The sequence below is a fragment of the Vombatus ursinus genome, unplaced genomic scaffold (genome assembly GCF_900497805.2).
Source record: "Vombatus ursinus unplaced genomic scaffold, bare-nosed wombat genome assembly UNPS02014804.1, whole genome shotgun sequence".
Lineage (NCBI taxonomy): Eukaryota > Metazoa > Chordata > Mammalia > Diprotodontia > Vombatidae > Vombatus > Vombatus ursinus.
Window position 1 is genome coordinate 13,149,004 of NW_020954582.1, and position 19,363 is coordinate 13,168,366.

The 19,363-nt window shown below is 45.9% G+C and overlaps 1 protein-coding gene across 1 annotated transcript; it reads right to left on the minus strand.

The window, feature by feature from the left end:
- Positions 1-50: 50 nt before the first annotated feature.
- On the minus strand, positions 51-18,002 carry LEPROT. The gene is made up of 4 exons (XM_027874049.1): positions 17,896-18,002; positions 11,148-11,223; positions 6,474-6,660; positions 51-2,289 (listed from the first exon to the last, which is right to left on the minus strand). Exons 1-4 carry the CDS (start codon positions 17,909-17,911, stop codon positions 2,182-2,184), a joined length of 387 nt encoding a protein of 128 aa, XP_027729850.1. The 5' UTR covers positions 17,912-18,002; the 3' UTR covers positions 51-2,181.
- Positions 18,003-19,363: the final 1,361 nt, after the last annotated feature.

Sequence of the window (19,363 nt, forward strand, 5' to 3'; positions counted from 1 at the left end):
GACGGAAATTTTTTTCAATGTATAAGCTAAAGTGAGTTATCACACATCAATAAGGTTTTTCAAAAAGGTTATATTCCACTCAGAATGATATACATAAAAAGTAAAATAAACATAAGGCAGAAATGTCTGTTGATTATATCAAATATACAATATTTTACAGGACGTATAAAGGTGTCAGTTCTACAGACAGATTGTATAAGGTACATAGGCCATTCAATTACACAGGCATATTACTAAAATGAAGCAGCAGCTGGTTCACCCTGCCTCACACCTGCCTCATGCTGCATTCACTGTTCCACTGGAGAAAGGGACAGGGTGCGAGGGAATAACTTGAAAGAGGAAAGTGACCACAAAAGGAAGAACTGAGGAAAGAAAGAAAGCATCCCTGCTCAACTCTGTCCAATGACCCTGCTAATAAGGAAAACAAAGAGAACTAGTCAGAAGAAAATGGACCCAAAAGGAAGAATTGTAGTGTATGAGAATCCCTGCTCAATTCTGCCCAGTGACCCTGCTGATAAGGGAGAACAAGAAATAAAGGGATAGTGATGAGAAGGAAAGAAGAGTCATCCTCTCGCACCAGGACTCACTCTAGACTGCTTCTCCATCCCACGATGACTCAGGGTGGGGAAGTGGGGGGTGTTCTGACCAGTGTCCTCACATCTACCACCACCTGTGTTAGAATGATCAATGTTCCTAGGTTATAGATTATAGATTTAGAGCTGGAAGAGATCTAGAGGCCATGTAGTCTGATACCTTCATTTTACAGATAAGGAAACCGAGGCATAGGGGAGAGAAAGTGACTTGCATGAGGTCATGCAAGCAGTCAATAACAGAGCTGGCACTTGAACCCAGGTCTAATGAATGAGGGATGGGGAAGAGAGGTCATCTCCTACTGGGAACTTCCTTTACCAACTAAGAGTGGCATAGGAGCAATGCACTATGACAAAAATCATCACAAACCTTAGAACTGAAAGGGACCCCATGGGAAGCACATGACCTAGCTCTCTGCCTTCAAGCTGCTGTGGGAGCATTAGCCCCATTTTACAAAGAAGCCAAGTGAGGCCCAAAGAGTATAAGGCACAACTGGCAGTCAGGACTAGAACCCAGGGCTCCTACTTCCCAGTAAAGTCCTTCTAAATAATTTTGGGGGGTGTCCCACACCTATTATTTCATCCTGCAGAGAAGAGCCCTGTGAGACTTCCTTCTACTGATGCAAATCAGCAATTTGCCTTCAAACTGTTTTCAAGAGAGTTGCCTGGGGACCCCAACGAATGAAGTGATTTACTCAGGGCCACGCAGTTCGAATGCACCCAAAGGACTTCAACCCAGGTCTCCCTGACACCAAGGCTGTTCCACTAACCACTGCACTCCGCTGTCCCTCTAAAGCAAGGGCTCTCAACCTTGGTGTCATGGACCCCTCCCTTTGTAAAATGGCAAAGCCTTGGGACTCTTTCTCAGAATCAAATAAAATACATAGAATTACAAAGGAAACCTAAGGTTAGTGGGAATGAAGAGCTAACTTGTTTTTCCATCTAAATTCCCAGATCCCCAGAAACCTATCCTCAGACATTTGTGGACCCAGGCTAAGAACCCCTGCTCTAAAGAATTTTCCCCCTTCATATTTCATAGTTGGATGGGGCAAGGGACCTTAGCAATTCAATTCCTCTCTATGCAATCAGCACTTATTAAGCACCTACTATGTGGTGAGGGGTTTGTGCTGGATGCTGAGAGGCCAATTCCCTTCATGCCTCTCCCTCAGTATGGGACTCCCAGATCGAAAGCCACCTGCAATCTCCGTAGGCACACCTGCCCAGCTGTGTGGCACTGGTGAGCAGTAATGGATTACAAAGCTGTCTTAAATAATTTTAAAAATGACACACGCACGTACACACATGCACGTAAAACCCAGCTTGGAAAATGAGTGGAAACAAAAGGAAACTAAATATTATAACTCATAAAAATGAATATGGGGAAAGAACCATCTGCTGGTAATGGAACTATGGCTTTAAGTGACTGGTACTTTCCCTTAATAAACTGGATTATACAGATACAAAAAAGGCATAAGAAAATGTGGGAAGGTGATATGATATCACCCCACACGCTTCTACCGGGAGGAACTCCTAGAGTATGAGTGATCACGAGCTGAGTCCAAAGTGGCCACTCTCCGACATCCTGCCACTGCTACCAGCCAAAGTCATCCCCTCTCCCAAATACAAAGAAGAAGCCTTGAATGGTGATAAAAATGACCGCGTTGCCAGCTAACACCAGGCCACAGGCTCCCCACTTGATCTGAAATGCAAGAGGAGAAAGACCATTACATCAACCTGGATTTTAGACACAGGCCACTGTTTACAAAATCTCTGTGATTTTTACTCATTAAGAACATCAAACCAAATACCACATGCAGATGCTAAAAGGCAGAACTATGGGGCTGTTAGACTAATTACTGCTGCAATGGCCGCTAATTAAGCCCGATAACAGCCTCAATGTTTTCCCCATTAGGCACATCTCTCCAATCTACTTTTCCCCTCAAAGGAGAGGATTGCTCTAACTTAACAAAATTGTAACAATAAATGAGGCCCGTCACCATTCTATGCATCCAGAGCTCTCAGTCAGGGTAGGAGATTGGTTTTTTGAGAAAACAATGTCAACCATAATCATTTCTGATACACGGGCAAATAGCTTTCTGGAGTTGGGGAGTCTTAAACCAGATAACACAGGATGCAGACATTTTGTCTTGAGGGATGGCAGACAGAGAGATGAGAGAGCCCTCTAGTGGACATTAGTGTTTCAGCTTCTAGAGAAGGCTATGGACCCCTTCTCATTATTCCATTTTTAAATGTATAAAATAAAATACAGAAGATTGCAAAGAAAATAAATTATATTTAAATACAATTACCAAAATAACTTTTTTTAAGTTCATGCACACCAAGTTAAGTATCATTAGAGAAATGGAAAATCTGGTTCAGATACAACCAACACAGGATAAGACGGTCATCAGTTTAGAGCTAGAAGAAACCTTCGGGGTCCCGGAATCAATACATTCAACAAGTGCTGTGTGCCAGGCACTATTCTAGGCACTAGATGTGCAAAAAACAAAAAACAAAAAACAAAAAACAGAAAAAACAAAAACAAAAACAAAACAAAAAACAAACAAAAAAAAATTTAGTCCCTGTCCTTGAGGAATTTGCATTTTGTATATTTCTCATTTTTGTTGTTTTTAGTCAGGTCCAACTCTTCCTGACTCCTTTTTGGTGTTTTCTTGGCAGAGTTACTGGACTGCTTTGCCATTTCCTTTTCCAGATCATTTTACATATGAAGAAACTGAGGCAAACAGGGTTAAATGACTTGCTCAGGATCACACAGTTAGTAAGTGTCTGAGACCAGATTTGAAATCAGGAAGATGAGTCTTCCTGATTCCAGGCCCGGCATTCTATCCATTGTGTCACAGATGAGGAAAACTGATGCTCAGAGAGGTATCAAGATTTTCCCAAGGTCACACAGACAGTAAGTGATAGAATTGGGATTTCAGTCAGGTCCTCTGACTCTCAATCTAATGTTCTTTCCATGCTATAGATCACAAGACATAATGCAGTGTTCATTGTAAGAAGAGGAGAAAGGCAAACCCTTAAGGAGAAATTTAAGAAAAGATAACATAAGTCAACACAGGAAAAAATGCAGTGGAGAATCGGCATTATGTCCAAAATAATTTCTCCTAACTGAAGTGAAATAGCGAGGTCAGAAGTGAAGAAAAGACCAGAATTAAGAGGATGAGTACTAGACTCTTGTGAACTGGGCCTCCCAGTTCAACTCCAACTAGGAGATTCAGTGGCTCTGGGTTTTGGTTTCGGTCCTTTCTGAGACACAGACTCTAATTCTGTTCTGAATCTCTAATGCAATGTGATCAGTTCAACAAACATGATTTACCCTGGAGAAAAGATTAAGGAGGGAAGAGATAGATGAGATCAAGTGTCTGAAAGACCAGATATGGAAGAGGGATTAGCTGTATCCACTGCCATTAGAACAGTAGAGAATGACTTGCTCATTAGAATGCTTCACTGACAGTAATAAAGAGCAGGATTTAGATTTAATGTAACAAAGAGCCGTTATCGATGAATGCCCTCTAAGATTATCACACATTTATCCCATCTGCTTCTGGTGTGTACATCTTTATTTGCATCTGGAGCCCCGTTAGAGTGTGAGGTTCCTTGAGGGGCAGCTAGGTAGTGCCATAGTGCAAAGCGGAGTCAGGAAGAATTCAAATCTGGCCTCAGACACTTAGCTGTGTGACCCTGGGCAAGGCACTTCACCCTGTTTGCCTCAGTTTCCTCATCTGTAAAATGAGCTGGAGAAGGAAATGGCAAACCACTTCAGGATCTCTGCCAAGAAATGGCATGTCCCAAGTGAGGGCATGGAGTTGGACATGACTAAACAAAAACAACATGCTCTTGTTTGGGGCGGGTGGGGGGGGGGGTGTTCTGCCCAATGCTTAACACAGTGCGTGGCACCCCACAGGCACTTAATAATGACTGTTGACTTGTCAAATGGGCAAGTTGGGATGTCTGGGAGGTAATGGATTCCTCTTCACTAAAGGTCCTCAAGAACAGGATGGATGACCATTTATTTACTGGGGAGGCTGCCTGATTTCAACTCCAAGAAGCAAGATGCCCCTCCCGGGTTAAGCTCATCACCTCTAATCTCAGCACCATGTGACTCTGTTGTTTATATTTTGTTGTTGTTTTTTATCCATCACCTAGGGGTGACGTCTTGACTCATATGTGAATTGCATTTAAGTGAGGCAGAGCTGCACAAAGTCCTCAGCCTCACTCTCTCCTCCAGAGTCATCAAAGTCCAGAGGCAGCACAAAAGTCAAGCGACTGGTGATGGCCCGAGATTCGATGGATGACCTTGGCATCTTCCATTTCTGACCAACCTCTAAGCCCTCCACAGTGCCTGCTTCAGTTCATTCTGCCAGGGGGAAGTCTTCACATGCATGGGGTAGAGACCCCCCTAACTCACTGATGGGTTTGAGGCCCATCGGTTACCCTCAACCTGGTTTACCCCACCTGCTGAGACAGTTAATCAGGGTGTGGTCGATGTTCATGCTACAGCTTCTTGGAGCCACAGGTGAGAGCTGGGTGCCAGGTAGACAGCAAAGATGAATGAGCAGCCCTGAAAAAGGGTTTGGCAAGCCCTCTCATAAGAGGCGCTAGTCCTCCCTGAATACCCCATACTCCATGCTGCTAACTCAAGCTGTGATTGGCACCACCTCCCACAGCTTCATCTTTCTTCTGATTAGAGAGCTGAAAAGGAGAGATCCAAACTCCTCCCAATGCCATCCTTTATAGAGAGCAGATACAGGACTCTCGGGTCATTCCTCTCTGCACCTGCTGCTTGGCCTGGCTCTAGGATGCCTTTCCATCAGTTACCCCTGTCTCCATCCAATTTTTCCCTTTCCTACTTCCTTAATCTCGCTGTCTTTACTGCTCTACCTCAGACTATAAACTCCTTGAGGGCAGGGGTGGTCTTTCTTTTTATTAACTGTATCCCCAGAACTTAGCATAGTACCTGACATATAATAGGCACGTAACAAACGTTTATTGGATTGGATTGTTGAGTTTGTTGTCTTGAGAAGGATTGGGTTGATTCTTTGATTCTGTCTTTTCTAAGATGAAGAGAATCATTTCGTACTAGATCCCTCAACAGTCAGTGATCAGCTCCACAAGAATGTATTTACTAAGATAGATTGCTTGGCTCAGGATCCCAGAGCCCCAGAGCTGGGCAGGGTCTCAGCAGATATTAGGTCCAATTCATACCAGGAAGGAATACGATACAGAAAAGGGACAAAGGGGAGACAAAAGGAATGGAGCAATTTTGTCAACCCCTTGTCAAATTTAATGTGCCTGGTGAGGAAAACCCTGTATGTTGAATCCCAGGATCAGAAATTCAGAACCAATGGATATGGGTAGACTGATGAATATATGGATAGATAGATGTACAGATGGATAAATAGACTGATAGATACATGGGTGTGGATAGACTGATGGATAGCTAGATGTATGGATAGATATGGATAGACTGATGGATGGGTGGATGCATAGATGGATGGATCAATGAATATCAATAGACAGATGGAAGCACACGGATAGATACATAGACAGACAGACAAATACATCTGGTCCTGAGAATTAAAGCTAAAAATCTAAATGGAAGGATTAAAAATGAAGTCTGTGGATGACACAGACACAGATTGACAGCTGGAAGAGATCTCCAAGGCCATTTGGTCCTACTTCCTCATTTTACAGATGAGAACCCAAGGAGGGACTTGTTCGAGGTCACAGGTTTAAGTGGCAGGATTCCAACCCAGGCCCCTGACTCGAAGGCCAGGGCACCTCCCCTTACACCAAGCTCAGTCACAGGCCTCAGCATGACCTCACACACAAGCAGACGAACACACCCAAGGTATCTCTTACCAAAGAAACTCTTGCGAGGATGATAGGAAGTCCAAAGGCAGACACAACGATCCCTGTGGTGAAGAAGTACGCCAGTTCCTGACAGGCACTACTTGAGGCATCCGAGTCATCTGTGACTCTCTTGGCAATGAAGTAAGGGATGGGGGAGATCACGTGAAATATCAGCACGAACAGAGGCCAGTACACTCTGTCGGGGAAGGTGGAGGAGAAACAACAAACAGTCAAAATTGGCACAGGAGAAGCCAGTGGCATCCCAAATTCTCAGCATGTCTCAGTTGGAGAGGATCTTGCCAGATAAAATGGTGTAGAGGCAGCCCACGTTAGCGGAAAAAGCCCCAGACTTGGGCTTGGTCCAAATTCCAGCTCTCACATTAACGAGCTATTTGATAAGCTCCCCTCCCTGCAACACATGGCACGTGGAGGAAGCACCTGACTCGGGGTCAGGAATGCCTCGGTTTCAGTCTGGCCTCTTCTGAGTTGTCACCCTAGGCATGTTATTTAACCTTTGTCTTCCTCAGTTTCCTCATCTGTGAAATGGAGATAATAAGAACATCTCTCTCACAGAGTTGCTGTGAGGCTCAAACGAGATAGCACATGCATAGAATTTTGCAAATATTTAAGGGCTCCATAAATATGAAACTTGCTCTAAGTAACTATCCTAGATGTGTGATCATGTCACTCTCTTCCTCAATAACTCAAGGGGCTGCCTATTTCGCCTAGGATCCAATACAGCTTCCTCCACCTGGCACGTAAAGCCCTTCATGAGCAAGCCCCCGTCTACCTTCCCAGGCTTTTTGGGGTTATTTCACCTTCGCTCACTAAACAATCCAGACAAACTGGCCTTCTGGCTCTTCCTCACATTTCCATGGTCGCCAATGCTAGGGAGAAACTCCCTCCTGGCCTTTGCTTCTTCAAATCCCTACTTTCCATGAAAGCTCTTCTCAAGCTCATGGCTTCTACGTGGATCTTTCCTGATCCTGTCCCATCGCTGCAAAAAGGACCTCATGCCTATTTTGTATGGACTTAGAAGTGTACGTGATGTCCCCTTTGATAGTAGGTTAACTGTCTCATCTTTGCCTCTTTACCCTCAGGAACTGGGATACTGTCTGGCATTATTAAAAGCAACAAGACTCCATTCCTGATGTTGTTACTTCAGTAACAATGATTTTCAATTCCGTTCAATCTAACCATCATTTGTTAAGCAACTTTGTAGAAAGCTGCAGGCTAGGTTCTGGCGATACTAAGGCAAAACGTGAAATACTTCCTGCCTTCAGGGAACTTACATTCTCCTAGAGGCTAAAAAACAGACCCAGATTAGTAAATACAAAGTAATTCAGATAGGGAGATGGCATTGACAACTGAGAGAATAAGGCAGGATTTCAAGGAAATGATGCCTCCTCCAGGATAAACTGATCATCTGAAATCTCATTACCTGGCTGGCTGACTCAGCCTTGGATACTCACCAACCTTCTCAGCTCCCTCAGCAGCCTCTGACTGGAGGACTGGAGGACTGGAGGAGGGGAGCAAGAAACTCCTCCAACACCTTCCCTTACAGAGAGGGCTCAGAGCTCTCAGAACTTCCCGGTGACTCTCCATTTTCCATTAGCAGCTCAGCTTGGTTTCCCCATGGACCATCATGACCTCATGTTGGGTACTTCCTGGGGCCCCTAGCCAGGTTTTTCAGCCTCCTTTTGTGTATTGTCTTCCTCTACTAGATATCACACTATCTTTTTTGTATGCCAGGGCTTAGCACAGCACACAGTAGGCACTTAATGAATGTTTATTGAATTGAATTAACATGAAATAAGGCAGAAGCCTGACTATACAGGGCCTTAAAATAGAGGCTGAGAAGTTTGTAGTTTGACCTGTAAGGAACAGGGAGCCATTGAAGGTTCTTGAGCACAGGAATAAGACAGACTTAGGAAAAGTTTAGGAAGATAACTGGCAACTTCAGGAACTGGAGCAGGAAGAGGCTGAAAGATTTTCATATTTGGGATCAGCTCCATAATTTCATCAGTGTAAGGAACTCCCATCAAGGAAACTCCCTTTACCAATGCCCTCTCTCTACCAATTTGGATCAGTAACTGCTCTACAACTCAGTATCTCAAAAGGTTTCCTCAGGTGCTGAGAGATTAAGTGACACACAGCCAGCATCTGTCAGAGGCAGGACATAAACCAAGGGGTCTTACCCTGGAGGACTTGATTCTTTCATCTCCCAGGATCCAAGCTGTCTCCAGCCATGTGGCCACCTTCTTACCTCTGCCCTGCTGGTGAGTGTGAGCCCCCACCACCCTACCCAACTTTCAAGCTCAGGAACCATAATCAGATCAATAGTACCATGGCAACTGGAAAAGGTTCAGTCTATGGATCTAAACCCCTATGATTCCATTCACCAAACCTGTGTTTTTAGAAACCACAACACACCTCTCCAGACTCCACTTCCCTATACATACTTTCTTCCCCTAAAAGAACGTAAGTTCCCTGAAGGCAGGGGCTATATCATTTTTATATTTGTATCTCCAGCAAATAGCCCAGTAAGTCCATGATAATTTTTTTCATTCATTCATTTTCACTCATTAATTAATTAATTCCTGCCTGTAAAGCCTGCTCTCCTGTCCTGACAGCACACTGCCTTTCTCCAGATAATACACTAAAAACCACTCACCAACCCTATGACATCCTTCATACATGGGGATTATGCTCTGAATCAGATGAGCAGGATAAGTTCATTGTAAGAAGCCGTGATGGTTTACTTAGACATCCAGTTTTCATTTACTGGGGGGGAGGGGGCCTACAGCACTCAGGCCACCATACAAGGTGCCGTGCCTTACAATCATCTGTGAGATAACTTCTCCGAATTAGCAGGATATCAGGTAACAAGAGAGAAGTGATGTTACTCCTATATAAATGAATGCCCACCCATTCACTCATTCATTATGTAACAGACAGAATTCAACTTTCTCTTGTACGAAGCTAATAGAGCCTGGATGGGTGAAATGTATTACACACACACACACACACACACACACACACACACACACATACACACACACACATACACCCCCCAGGGCCACATGGATGGTTAGCAGGAGCAATGGTATCCAGAATCAGTCCCAATTCTGATACTCACTACCTGCCTGACCTACATCCAGTCTCTTCTCTTGCTATTCCTTACACATAAAACCCCATCTCCAGACTCCATGCCTTTGCACTGGCTGTGCCCCATGCCTAGAATCCCTCCCTCCTCAACTCCAGGTCTTGGTTTCCTTCAAGAGTCAGCTCACATCCCACATTTTGCAGGCAGACTTTCCTGGGCCCCCAGCTAGACCCTTCCCTCTGAGATGACCTTCCATCTAGTGTGGGCCTATTTTCTTTGTACTGAGTTATTTACATGTTACCTTACCCGTTAGAATGTGAGCTCCTTGAGAAAATAGATGGGTTTTGCCTGTCTTTGTAACCCCAGCACTTGGCACAATGCCAGTAAACACTTAATAAATGTTTGTTCACACCCAGCGAAAATGAGCGTGATCTTTCAGGGGAGGAGATGGATATTCAACTAAATAGGGGACTTCCAAACCTTCCTGATAAAAAGACCAGAGCTCAACAGAAAATCTGATCTTCAAATACTAGACTCAAGAAAGACATAAAAAGGTAAATGGGACAGAAAGAAATAACATGTTATCAATAAGGGCAAACTGTTTACATCCCTACAAGGGAAGATGACACTTGCAACTCTTGAGAATTGTATTGTTATTACACCGAGTTAAAGGGGTATACATAAAGGGGGTGGGTATAAGTTGACTTTGATGTAACGATCAAAAAAAAATCTAATCAAGTGGGTTAAATGGATCCAAGTAAGTGGATTAATCTGATCTAACTAAGAAAATGTACTGAAAGAAAAGGAAAGGAGGAGGCAGACAAGGGTAAATTATATCACAGGAAAAGGCACAAAAACCTATTACAGCAGAGGGAAAGAAGGGAGGGAGATGAGCATAGTTTGAACCTTACTCTTATCAGATTTGGCTCAAGAAGGGAGTAACAGAATCAGTTAGGTACTAACTTGGATAGACTTAGCCCTTTACAGCAATGCAAGGATCTAAAACATCTCCAAAAGTCTCGTGATGGAAAATGCTATCCACATCCAAAGAAAGAACTACAGAGTTTGAATGCAGATCGAAGCATACTATTTGTTACTTTTTTCTTCTGTTTTGTTTTCTCTTTTTTGTGGTTCCTCCTATTAATTCTAAGTCTTACTTACAATATCACTAATGTGAAAATATGTTTAATAGGAATATATATGTATAGCCTGTATCAGATTGTGCGCCGTCTTGGTGAGGGAGCCAGGGAAGGAGGGGGAGAAAAATTTAAAACTCAAAAGCTTATGGAAGGGATTGTTGATAAATCAAAATAAATTCATAAAAAAAAAATGCTTGTTCACTAAGTGACATCTCTAAACTTCAGTGTTTTCCTTTACCAATGGGCAGAGGGAGGGAGAGCAGGCTGACCCCCGGGGTCCCCTTTGCCTCTAAATCCTAAGATGGTGGGCACAAATGGAACCCATGACCTTGGCCAGTTGAGCTAACTGGCCCAGACCCACGGGTAGCCTTGATGTATCTGAGGGAGAAAGGCCTGGAGAACAGAGGAGAAAGCTTTCCAAGGACAAGGACAACTTACCCATAACCCTCCAGGGCACATCCCAACATCAGAAAAGTTAGGCCAATGGCTCCAGTGAAGGACAAAGCAACAAGGGCTGTGGGAGACAAAGGGGAAGAGGTAAGCTGGCGAGGCCATGACAGGTTCTATGTTTCAGTATTTTCGGATTTTCCATTCAGAATTATCCTATTCACTGTTTCTCATAAGTGGCATAGGCCTTGAAGAACATTGGTCTAGAACTGGGAGGAAACTCATAGGCCACAAAGTCCCACCCTTTCTCCTGACAGATGAGGAAACCGAGGCCCGAGGAGGTTCAGTCAATTGCCCAAAGGTCACACATTCCATCTCTCCTCTTCATAAACTGCCCCCATGCCTAGAACTCTCCTTCCTCACCTCAGCCTCATAGACAATTAGAGCTATCTAAAAATGGAATGGCCAGCTTTGAAATGAGTTCCCCATCCCTGGAGGTCTTCAAGGACAGCCTGGATGATCAATGTACTGATGCCTCCGATATTTACTAACTGTGTAATTCTGAGCAGGTTTTCTAAGTCTTCAGTCTTCCTATCTGTAAAATGGGGATGATATCTCCACTGCCTGAGACTCAGCATGAAGACAGCATATAGAAATGGGAGCTATTACTAACAGAGACAATTCTTGTTGAGGTCCTGGTCAGACTGGAAGACTCCTGAGAAATTTTCCCACTCTAAGATCCTGTTAAAACCTTCACATTTCTGTGTCTCAGTTTCCTCAATTGTAAGATGAAGGGCTGGGGGTGTAATGGAGAGATGCTGGATTTGGAATTATGAAGACCTGAGTGTGAATCCTGCTTCAGTCACTCACTACCTATGTGACCCTGGGCAGTCACTTCACCTTTTACAAGGCTGCTTTCTCATCTGCAAAATGGGAATAGCCTCTGCTTCCCAGGATTGTCAGGAGGATCAAATAAGCTAGTTCCTGCAGAGAGCTCTGCAAACGTTAAAGGGTTGGCCGGCTGTTTTCATTATTAGATCTTTTTTAGCTCTAAATCAATGATCCCAAGGTATACTGAATACAGCAAGTGCTTAATGTGTGCTGATCGAATGAGTCAATGAGAAAGTTTCTTCTAACCTAATGAAGTTTTCCACAGACTACATTTTTCTTTGCTTTCCTGATCTTCTGTCTTTTATCCTGCTATAGTTATTTGTGAGATCATTGTTCTTGTTCTGCTTGGAAAAGATATATTTGTCAAGATGATTTTATTTTATTTCATGAACTAAAATTCCTGTCTTCTGGTTTTACATGTGCCAGTTTCAGTCGATTTATAGCCAGTATGTTTATATTTTCTGACTCAAGTTTTTCCTTTTACATTTGGACAAGACATTGTTAGGCTAAGGGGCTGGATCTGTGATTTCAAAGGTATAAGGAGGTCCCAGATGAGGGACAAAGGTAGACAGCACCTGCTCTGTAACTTATAGTCATAGAGATTTGTCTAGAACACAACGATTAATGATTTGCTCAAGGTCACATGGCCACTATGTATCCAAGACATGACTGGAACCCAGGTCTTCCTGGCTCCAAAGCTGGCTCTCCATCTACTACACCAAACTGACCTTGCTGTGATCTTAAAAAAAAAAATTAAAGGGTAATATTTCTAGTTTTGTTTTGTTTTTTAAATTTACCCAGATCTGTGGAGCTCACCCTGGGCACTGGTGTCCAATTCAAATAGAAATGAGCCAACCATACATAATGATCCATGCCAGCCTCACGTTGAACTGGAAAACCACACAGTAACATTATCTATATTCCATTGTATTTGCATTTACTTGGTTAAACATTTCCCAATTACATTTTAATCTGGTATAGCCACCAGCCAGCAGCAGTGTGTCTGACACCTCTGATCTAGGACACCCTTCCATTTTACAAATGAGGAACTTGAGACTTAGAAAAGGCTTCCTTAGTGACTTTCCTACAGGCACCAACTGTTACATTTGAAAATTCATGTGAACTGAGAAGCAATGATTTGAGCTGATCAATTTCTTCGTTAGGCTAGCAGAAACCAGTAAGTTGGATCAATTGCTGTTGTTGAATTATTTCAGTCCTGTCCAACTCTTGGTGACCCTATCTGGGTTTTTCTTGGCAAAGATACTGGAGGGGTTAGGGATTTCCTTCTCCAGAAATTGGGTCAATGGCCTCTCTCTATGACCGAGGACCCTAAGGTGGGGTTTACCAGCCTTCGTACAGTTTTGGGAAGTACAAAAGAACCAGCAACAGAAAGCATCAAACCAGATGATTGGTTACAAAGTCTAAAGTACCATAGATAATAGATAACAACATGATTGCATGGAAGTCAGGAATGCAGAGCTGGCCTCAACCCCTGCTTTTATCTTGTTGCTACAGAAAGCTCCCGGGTGGTATCCACCTACATGGGTAACAGTCCAGACTTACTTGAAGGACGGACAGTTTTGCAGAGATAGCAGACTCCCGGGCACCCATCTGCCTCTTGCAAGGCTTGTTAGCAAGACAACAAGTCTCCCTTAATTGTACATGGGCAGTAAGATGTGTAGAGACAACATATTTCTTTAAATTAGGGTGATTTATGGGACAACTTAATTCAGAGAGGAAAGCTGAACATCTGAACTTAACTCAGAGACAAATTTTTCGATTTTTCAACCTATAAGGGGTGATTCCAAAATGGAATCAGAATCAATTTGATTTTCTCAGTAGCATCAGATAACTACTGTGAGACATAAATAGGACAGCAACCTTGTGATTTCTAAGAACAGCCACCTTTCACCACATATTGTATATCTATACATTTTCATTTTCATATTCATATTCCTGGCATCTCTAATTCCCTCTGTTTGGGGGCCACCCTCATGCCTCAGACAGTTCAGAACCCCTGGATGCTCTAACAGTACCACGGCCAAAACCGAAACCAAACAAAATTACACCGTGGCCAATACTTGTTGAGATGCTTACTTTCATTACTTTCCTTAGGTGGTCCTTTAATGGCTGCTATTATTACGGTTTCAGTTCAAAATCAATGATCTAATCTGTACATGTGAGAAGCCAGCTTAGCTTTGACTTCACAGCCATAACACCAGAGAGCTGAAGACCCTCCCCTTGCCCAAATCCTAAGAATTAGGATGGGAAGGGCCCAAAGAGATCATCTAGCTCAGCCCTCTCATTTCACAGATGAAGACACTGAGGCTAAAACCTGTGTGCCATGAGTTTGGAGGAAACATCTTCTCTCACCTTAGGGTTACTATTTCTGGTTATTATTAGGTCTGGTTATTATGAAGTTAGGGTTATTATTTCTGGTCAAAGAAAGGAAGCTAGAGGGTTGGGTAGAACAAGGAGAGATTCTCTGCCCTTTTCTCTTTCTCAAAGGGAGGCCTCCACTAGCTTAAATTTCTAGTTCCACCAAGGCATTTGGATGGAGATGAGATAAACAGATATCTCCCACCCCACCAAGAAGGCTTGATGAGATTATCTACAGGGAAACTCGAGGACACCAACATTAACAAGTTACCTCTGGTTAAGACATTTTCTTCCCCTTTCTCCCCACAAATCACTGGGTATGCTGTTCCTCTTTATTACTCAATCTCCCAAGTTGGGAAAGTGGCCAAGCAGTCTCACCCAACAGGCTCCTTTTGCCTCTTGGCCCAAGGTTGTGTAAATCCCTCTTTATGTGAGTCTCCCTTTTGTTCTAGGGGGGTCTTAGCCACCTGGCAACTCTGTCCATCTGCTAAGCCTGACTGAACTTCTTAGCTTTGAGACTTGCCTACAGGAAACCTCCCCAAAACCTCTTAATTCCAGTGCGCCATCCCTTTTAAAGTTATTTCCTATTTATCTCGTATATAACTTGTTTTGTAATCATTTGTTTGCATGTCATTGTCTCCCGTTAGATTACAGGCTTCTTGAGAGTAGCCTGTCCTTTGCTTCTTTTGGTATTCTCAGCCATTAGCACTGAGCCTGGCACACAGTAAATGCTTAATAAATGCTTATGGATTGATTGATTGATTGATTCCCCCAGTCAAAGGGACTAAGACAGGAAGAATTACTCTCCAGGAGGATCTGACGACCTCTGGGTTGAGAAATTCCCAGAAGAATTAATTCAATGCTCTCATTTCATAGATGATGCAGGGTTAGAATCTGAATCCACAACTTCTGATTCCAAATCACAGGCTTTTCCCACTGTACCATGCTGCTGCTCACAAAGTGTTCCTAGAGTAGTTTCAATCTTAGTAGCCATTAAATGGTTTGTAAAAGTTGACAGAGGGTAGGGGAAAAAAAAACTGTTTCAGCACAATATAACAAAGCACGTGTGTGTGTGTGTGTGTGTGTGTGTGTGTGTGTGTGTTTCCAAAATAAAAACTGAGAAAAGACTCCTAAAGGACTACTGAGAAGGTCACCAACAAGCATTTAAATGCCTACTATGTGCCAGGCACAGTGTGGCCATTTACAACAGAAAGTGGGCAGCATCTCAGCCTAAATGTCTCTGAATGTCTGGAGGCCTTTGTTGGCACTTATGATACTGGCTGTGGGGCAGAAGGCACTAAGTCACTTAGCTTCTCGTTGCCCCAGTCAATTTTCTGTCTCCCTGTTACAAACAGATGGACCAAAGTGTTCCCAGCTGACAGAAAACCTAGGTCTAGGTCCCCGCCTGCCCCAACTTGGAGCTTGAGTGCTACATTAATGTCCCTGCAAGTAATGAGGCATGGGCTACTTCCCACTGATAGGCAGCACGGTACAGTGAGAAGCGCACAGGTGCTGGAGGTCAAGGGCTGGAGTTCAAATGCTACCTTAATTGTTACTTTTTGGCTGTGGGACCCTAGACAAGTCACCCCTGTCCAAATCTATGATCCCACCACTTATGCCCTTTGGGACCTTGGGCAGGTCTCTGGCCTTCTTTGGGATTCAAATTCCTTATCTGGAAAATGAGGAAGGTTGACCTCTAAACCCCATCCTCCCCAGCTCTGGCTTAGGACCCAATGGCAGGAAGGCTCAATTTACATGGACAGACAACTGACCCTTCTTATTTTTCATCTTGTGGATCTCTCTCCCCATATGCTCTCTCCAACAGGAAGTCTTTCCTTCACAAGCCTTATTCTCCCTCCTTCCCACTGCCCACTCTGATCTACGGCACTTCCTGTTCACATGCTCCCTGGATGTCTATGTTTTGAGTTTGATTAAGAGCTCCATAGTTAGGAGGGAAGGGGCTGTAATGAGATTCTTTTTTTCTGGGTCAGTTTCTTCTGGCTTACATTTGACATTGGGAACAGTCCAAGAACCCAATGCTGACAAATTGATATTAAAAATGAAAATCGACCCAGAAGAAAACACAGGCTAGTTTCTAGTGGAACACAACCTCCGAGCTGCTGACTTGGGACAAGCAGACCTCATCATACTGAGTATCCAAAACCTCCATTTTCTCTTTCTTCTATTTTCTATTTGCTTCAGTTCAGACAGTCCTTCCACCAGCACTAATAGCAGCTCTCCCACTCTCCCTCACCCTCTTTAAGGGTTACAGTGACAAAATTCACTGCCTTGCAGCAAACTTGAACTCAGAACTTAGCTCAGATGGTCTATGGACAGCAGCCTATAGCCCTTAAATTTATAGATACTTGTATATTTTAATGTATGTAAAAAAAAGTCCTTTATAAACCTCAAAGTACTATATAAATGTGAACTGTCAGTATCATTATATTGGGCGGTTTTAGTTTGAGAAGCAGTGTAGGACAGTGGTTAGGGAGACAGGCTTGGCGTTAGAAACACTTGGCTTCAAGTCCCATCTGGAAGCTGTCATCAGGAAAATGAATCTTCCTGACTTCCCCGAAATGGATACAGCACCAGGCCTAGAGCCAGAAGAATCATCGACCTGAGTTCAAATCGGCCCTCAGATACTTACTAGCTGTGTAACCTTGAGCTAGTCACTTCACTCTGTTTGCCTCAGTTTCCTCCGCTGTAAAGTGAGCTGGAGAAAGAAAAGGCAAACCACTTCAGTATCTTTGCCAAGAAAACCCCAAATGAGGTCGAGTCAGACACGACTGAAACCCAGCTGAACAAAAATTTGTGACCGTCTACAAGTCACCTCTCAGTGCTCTAGGGTGAAGGCTCTCTAAAACTATAAACTGGCAAGAAGGTGAGACTGCATTAGTGAAGGTGCTTTCTTTGTCTCAGTGAAACCCCAGGTCTGGGCCCATCCCGCAGGATCACAGACTTAGAATGAGGGCTGGAAGGGACGTGAGAAGCCATACAGTCCGACCCCCCTCATTTTACAGACGAGGAAACTGAGACCAAAGGAATTGAACGGCACGCTGGAGACCCCACAGGGAGTAAATAGCAGATCCCGGAACGGAAGCCTGGAGCTCTCTCCCAATCCATCAGCCGTCCCAGTGTGCCACCCCCCGGTTTGCTGAGGCTAAGGGACACAGCGACTTGCCCAGCGTCGCGGAGCTGGAGTCCAGACTCCCGAGCAGGGCGTCCCTTTCACTCCCGCCCGTGGACAACTCCTCGTCCGCCCTCCCAGTCCCACCCCGAGGGCTCCCGGGGAAGGAGCCGCACCGCCCGCTGGACGACGTGTCCCGGGGGCAGGACGAGGAAAAGGAAAGGATGACGGTAGGGAAGAAGGACGGCTCGCTGGGGTGGGAGGGAGACACGGCCGGTCCTGGGGCGCAGAAGAGGCTCCCGGGGCCAGACGCCGACTGCGAAGGGACGGATGGCCCCAGCCTCTGGGGCTGGCCCCCCGCAGGGATCGCGGTGGGGGCGGGGGAGTAGCGGGGGGTACCTTTAATCCCGGCCATGTCTCCAGAGCGGGAGCCCCACTGGCTTCCGGCTTCCTGCTACAGCCCGGGGCAGTCCCCGCCTTGTGTGAGCCAGTGCCTGGCGGGGCCAGCCCGGCCCCCCCCGCCCCCCCCCCCCGGCCCCCCCGGGCGCCGCCCCCCGCCCCCAGGGCCGCGCCCCCCCCCCATCTCGCCCCACCCCCCGCCTGGCCACGCCCCGCAGCATCCCGATCTATTCGCTCAAAGCCAGGACCGGCCCCCCTGCCCCCGAGACCCGCCTGGCCACACCCCCCACGTCTGGTTTTGGACCAAGCTCTTCGGAGGGGGGGGCCCGCGCCCTCGCATCCTCATTCCACAGCCTTCAGTTTGACCACGCCCCGCAGCATCTCGCTAAGGGCTAATGCACCCCGCACCCCACCCAGCTCCCCGGCTTGGAATCTCCTTAGGATCGCCCCGCCCCGTCTGGCCATACTCCCCCCCGCCAGCCGCCCCACCTCGTACATCTCCATCCCAGAGCGTCGCAGGCCCAGGACGCGGCAGCCTCCCGCTGGGGTCCCCATCCTGACCCCGCTTGGCCTCCAGCACAGAGCCCTCCTCTTCCGTCCGCCCCCCCCGCTCCTCGTCCGGCGAGCCCCAGCAGTCACCAAGCCCAGATCTCGCCCCCTGCCCAGCCCTGACAGCTTGCTGCTGTACCTGGTCTGAGCTCTGAGCCCTCCACTGGGCCCCGACGTCAGCGCCAGCGCCAGCGCCTTTGTCCTCCTTCCCCATCCTTCCCCACCTCATCTGAACCTCATGGGAAGCCAGGAGCCAGGAGCAGGCCCCAGCCTTCTTCCCGCCTCACGGAACCGAGCCAACTCCCGCCCCAAACTCATCCCACTAGGAGCTCCCCATCCCTAGCCGGCCCAATCAGAGCCCAGCCCAGCCCGTGAGCCTCCTACCCACGCCACCCCCTCTGAAAGGGACACGGTTACTGTTAAAGGAGGCCGAGAACTTCCTGAAAAGAACGAGAGAAGGGATGAGAAGGGTCTCGGAGCGATAAGATGCTGAAAGATGGATCGGTCAAAGCAATGGACTTGGGACTGAGAGAGGAAAAGAAAGAGAGCGATGTACCTCGGGCCGGTCCCTAGCCACGCTCACACACATCTTTCCTGACCACCAAGTCGGGCTGGTGTGATGGAGACTGGGCCAGCCTTGGCTAAGAGAGCCGGGCTTCCGTCCTCCCTCCCTCCCTACGAGCTCTGTGACCTCGAGCCAGTGACTTTAACCCTCAGGGATTTCAGACAGCTCTTAGAAACTGACCCAGAAATCGAGTTGTTGATGGGCATAGGTGGAAAGCATTCCAGAACGGGCGGTTCTCTAGAGCTACGGTCAAATCACAAGTCCAGAGAACCCCAGTTCCTCCATTCTTTATTTTGGAGGATCGTACTGTGATAGACCCTCCGTTAGGACCCAGGGGCACCACGCCCCGGGGCC

Excerpts from the sequence above, each read along its gene's own strand:
- LEPROT (XM_027874049.1), bottom strand. Across the intron at positions 6,661-11,147 it reads TGTGCCCTGGAGGGTTATGG|AGTGTACTGGCCTCTGTTCG; the intron begins GTAAGTTGTCCT and ends CTTCCCCGACAG. Across the intron at positions 2,290-6,473 it reads TCCTCGCAAGAGTTTCTTTG|ATCAAGTGGGGAGCCTGTGG; the intron begins GTAAGAGATACC and ends CTTGCATTTCAG.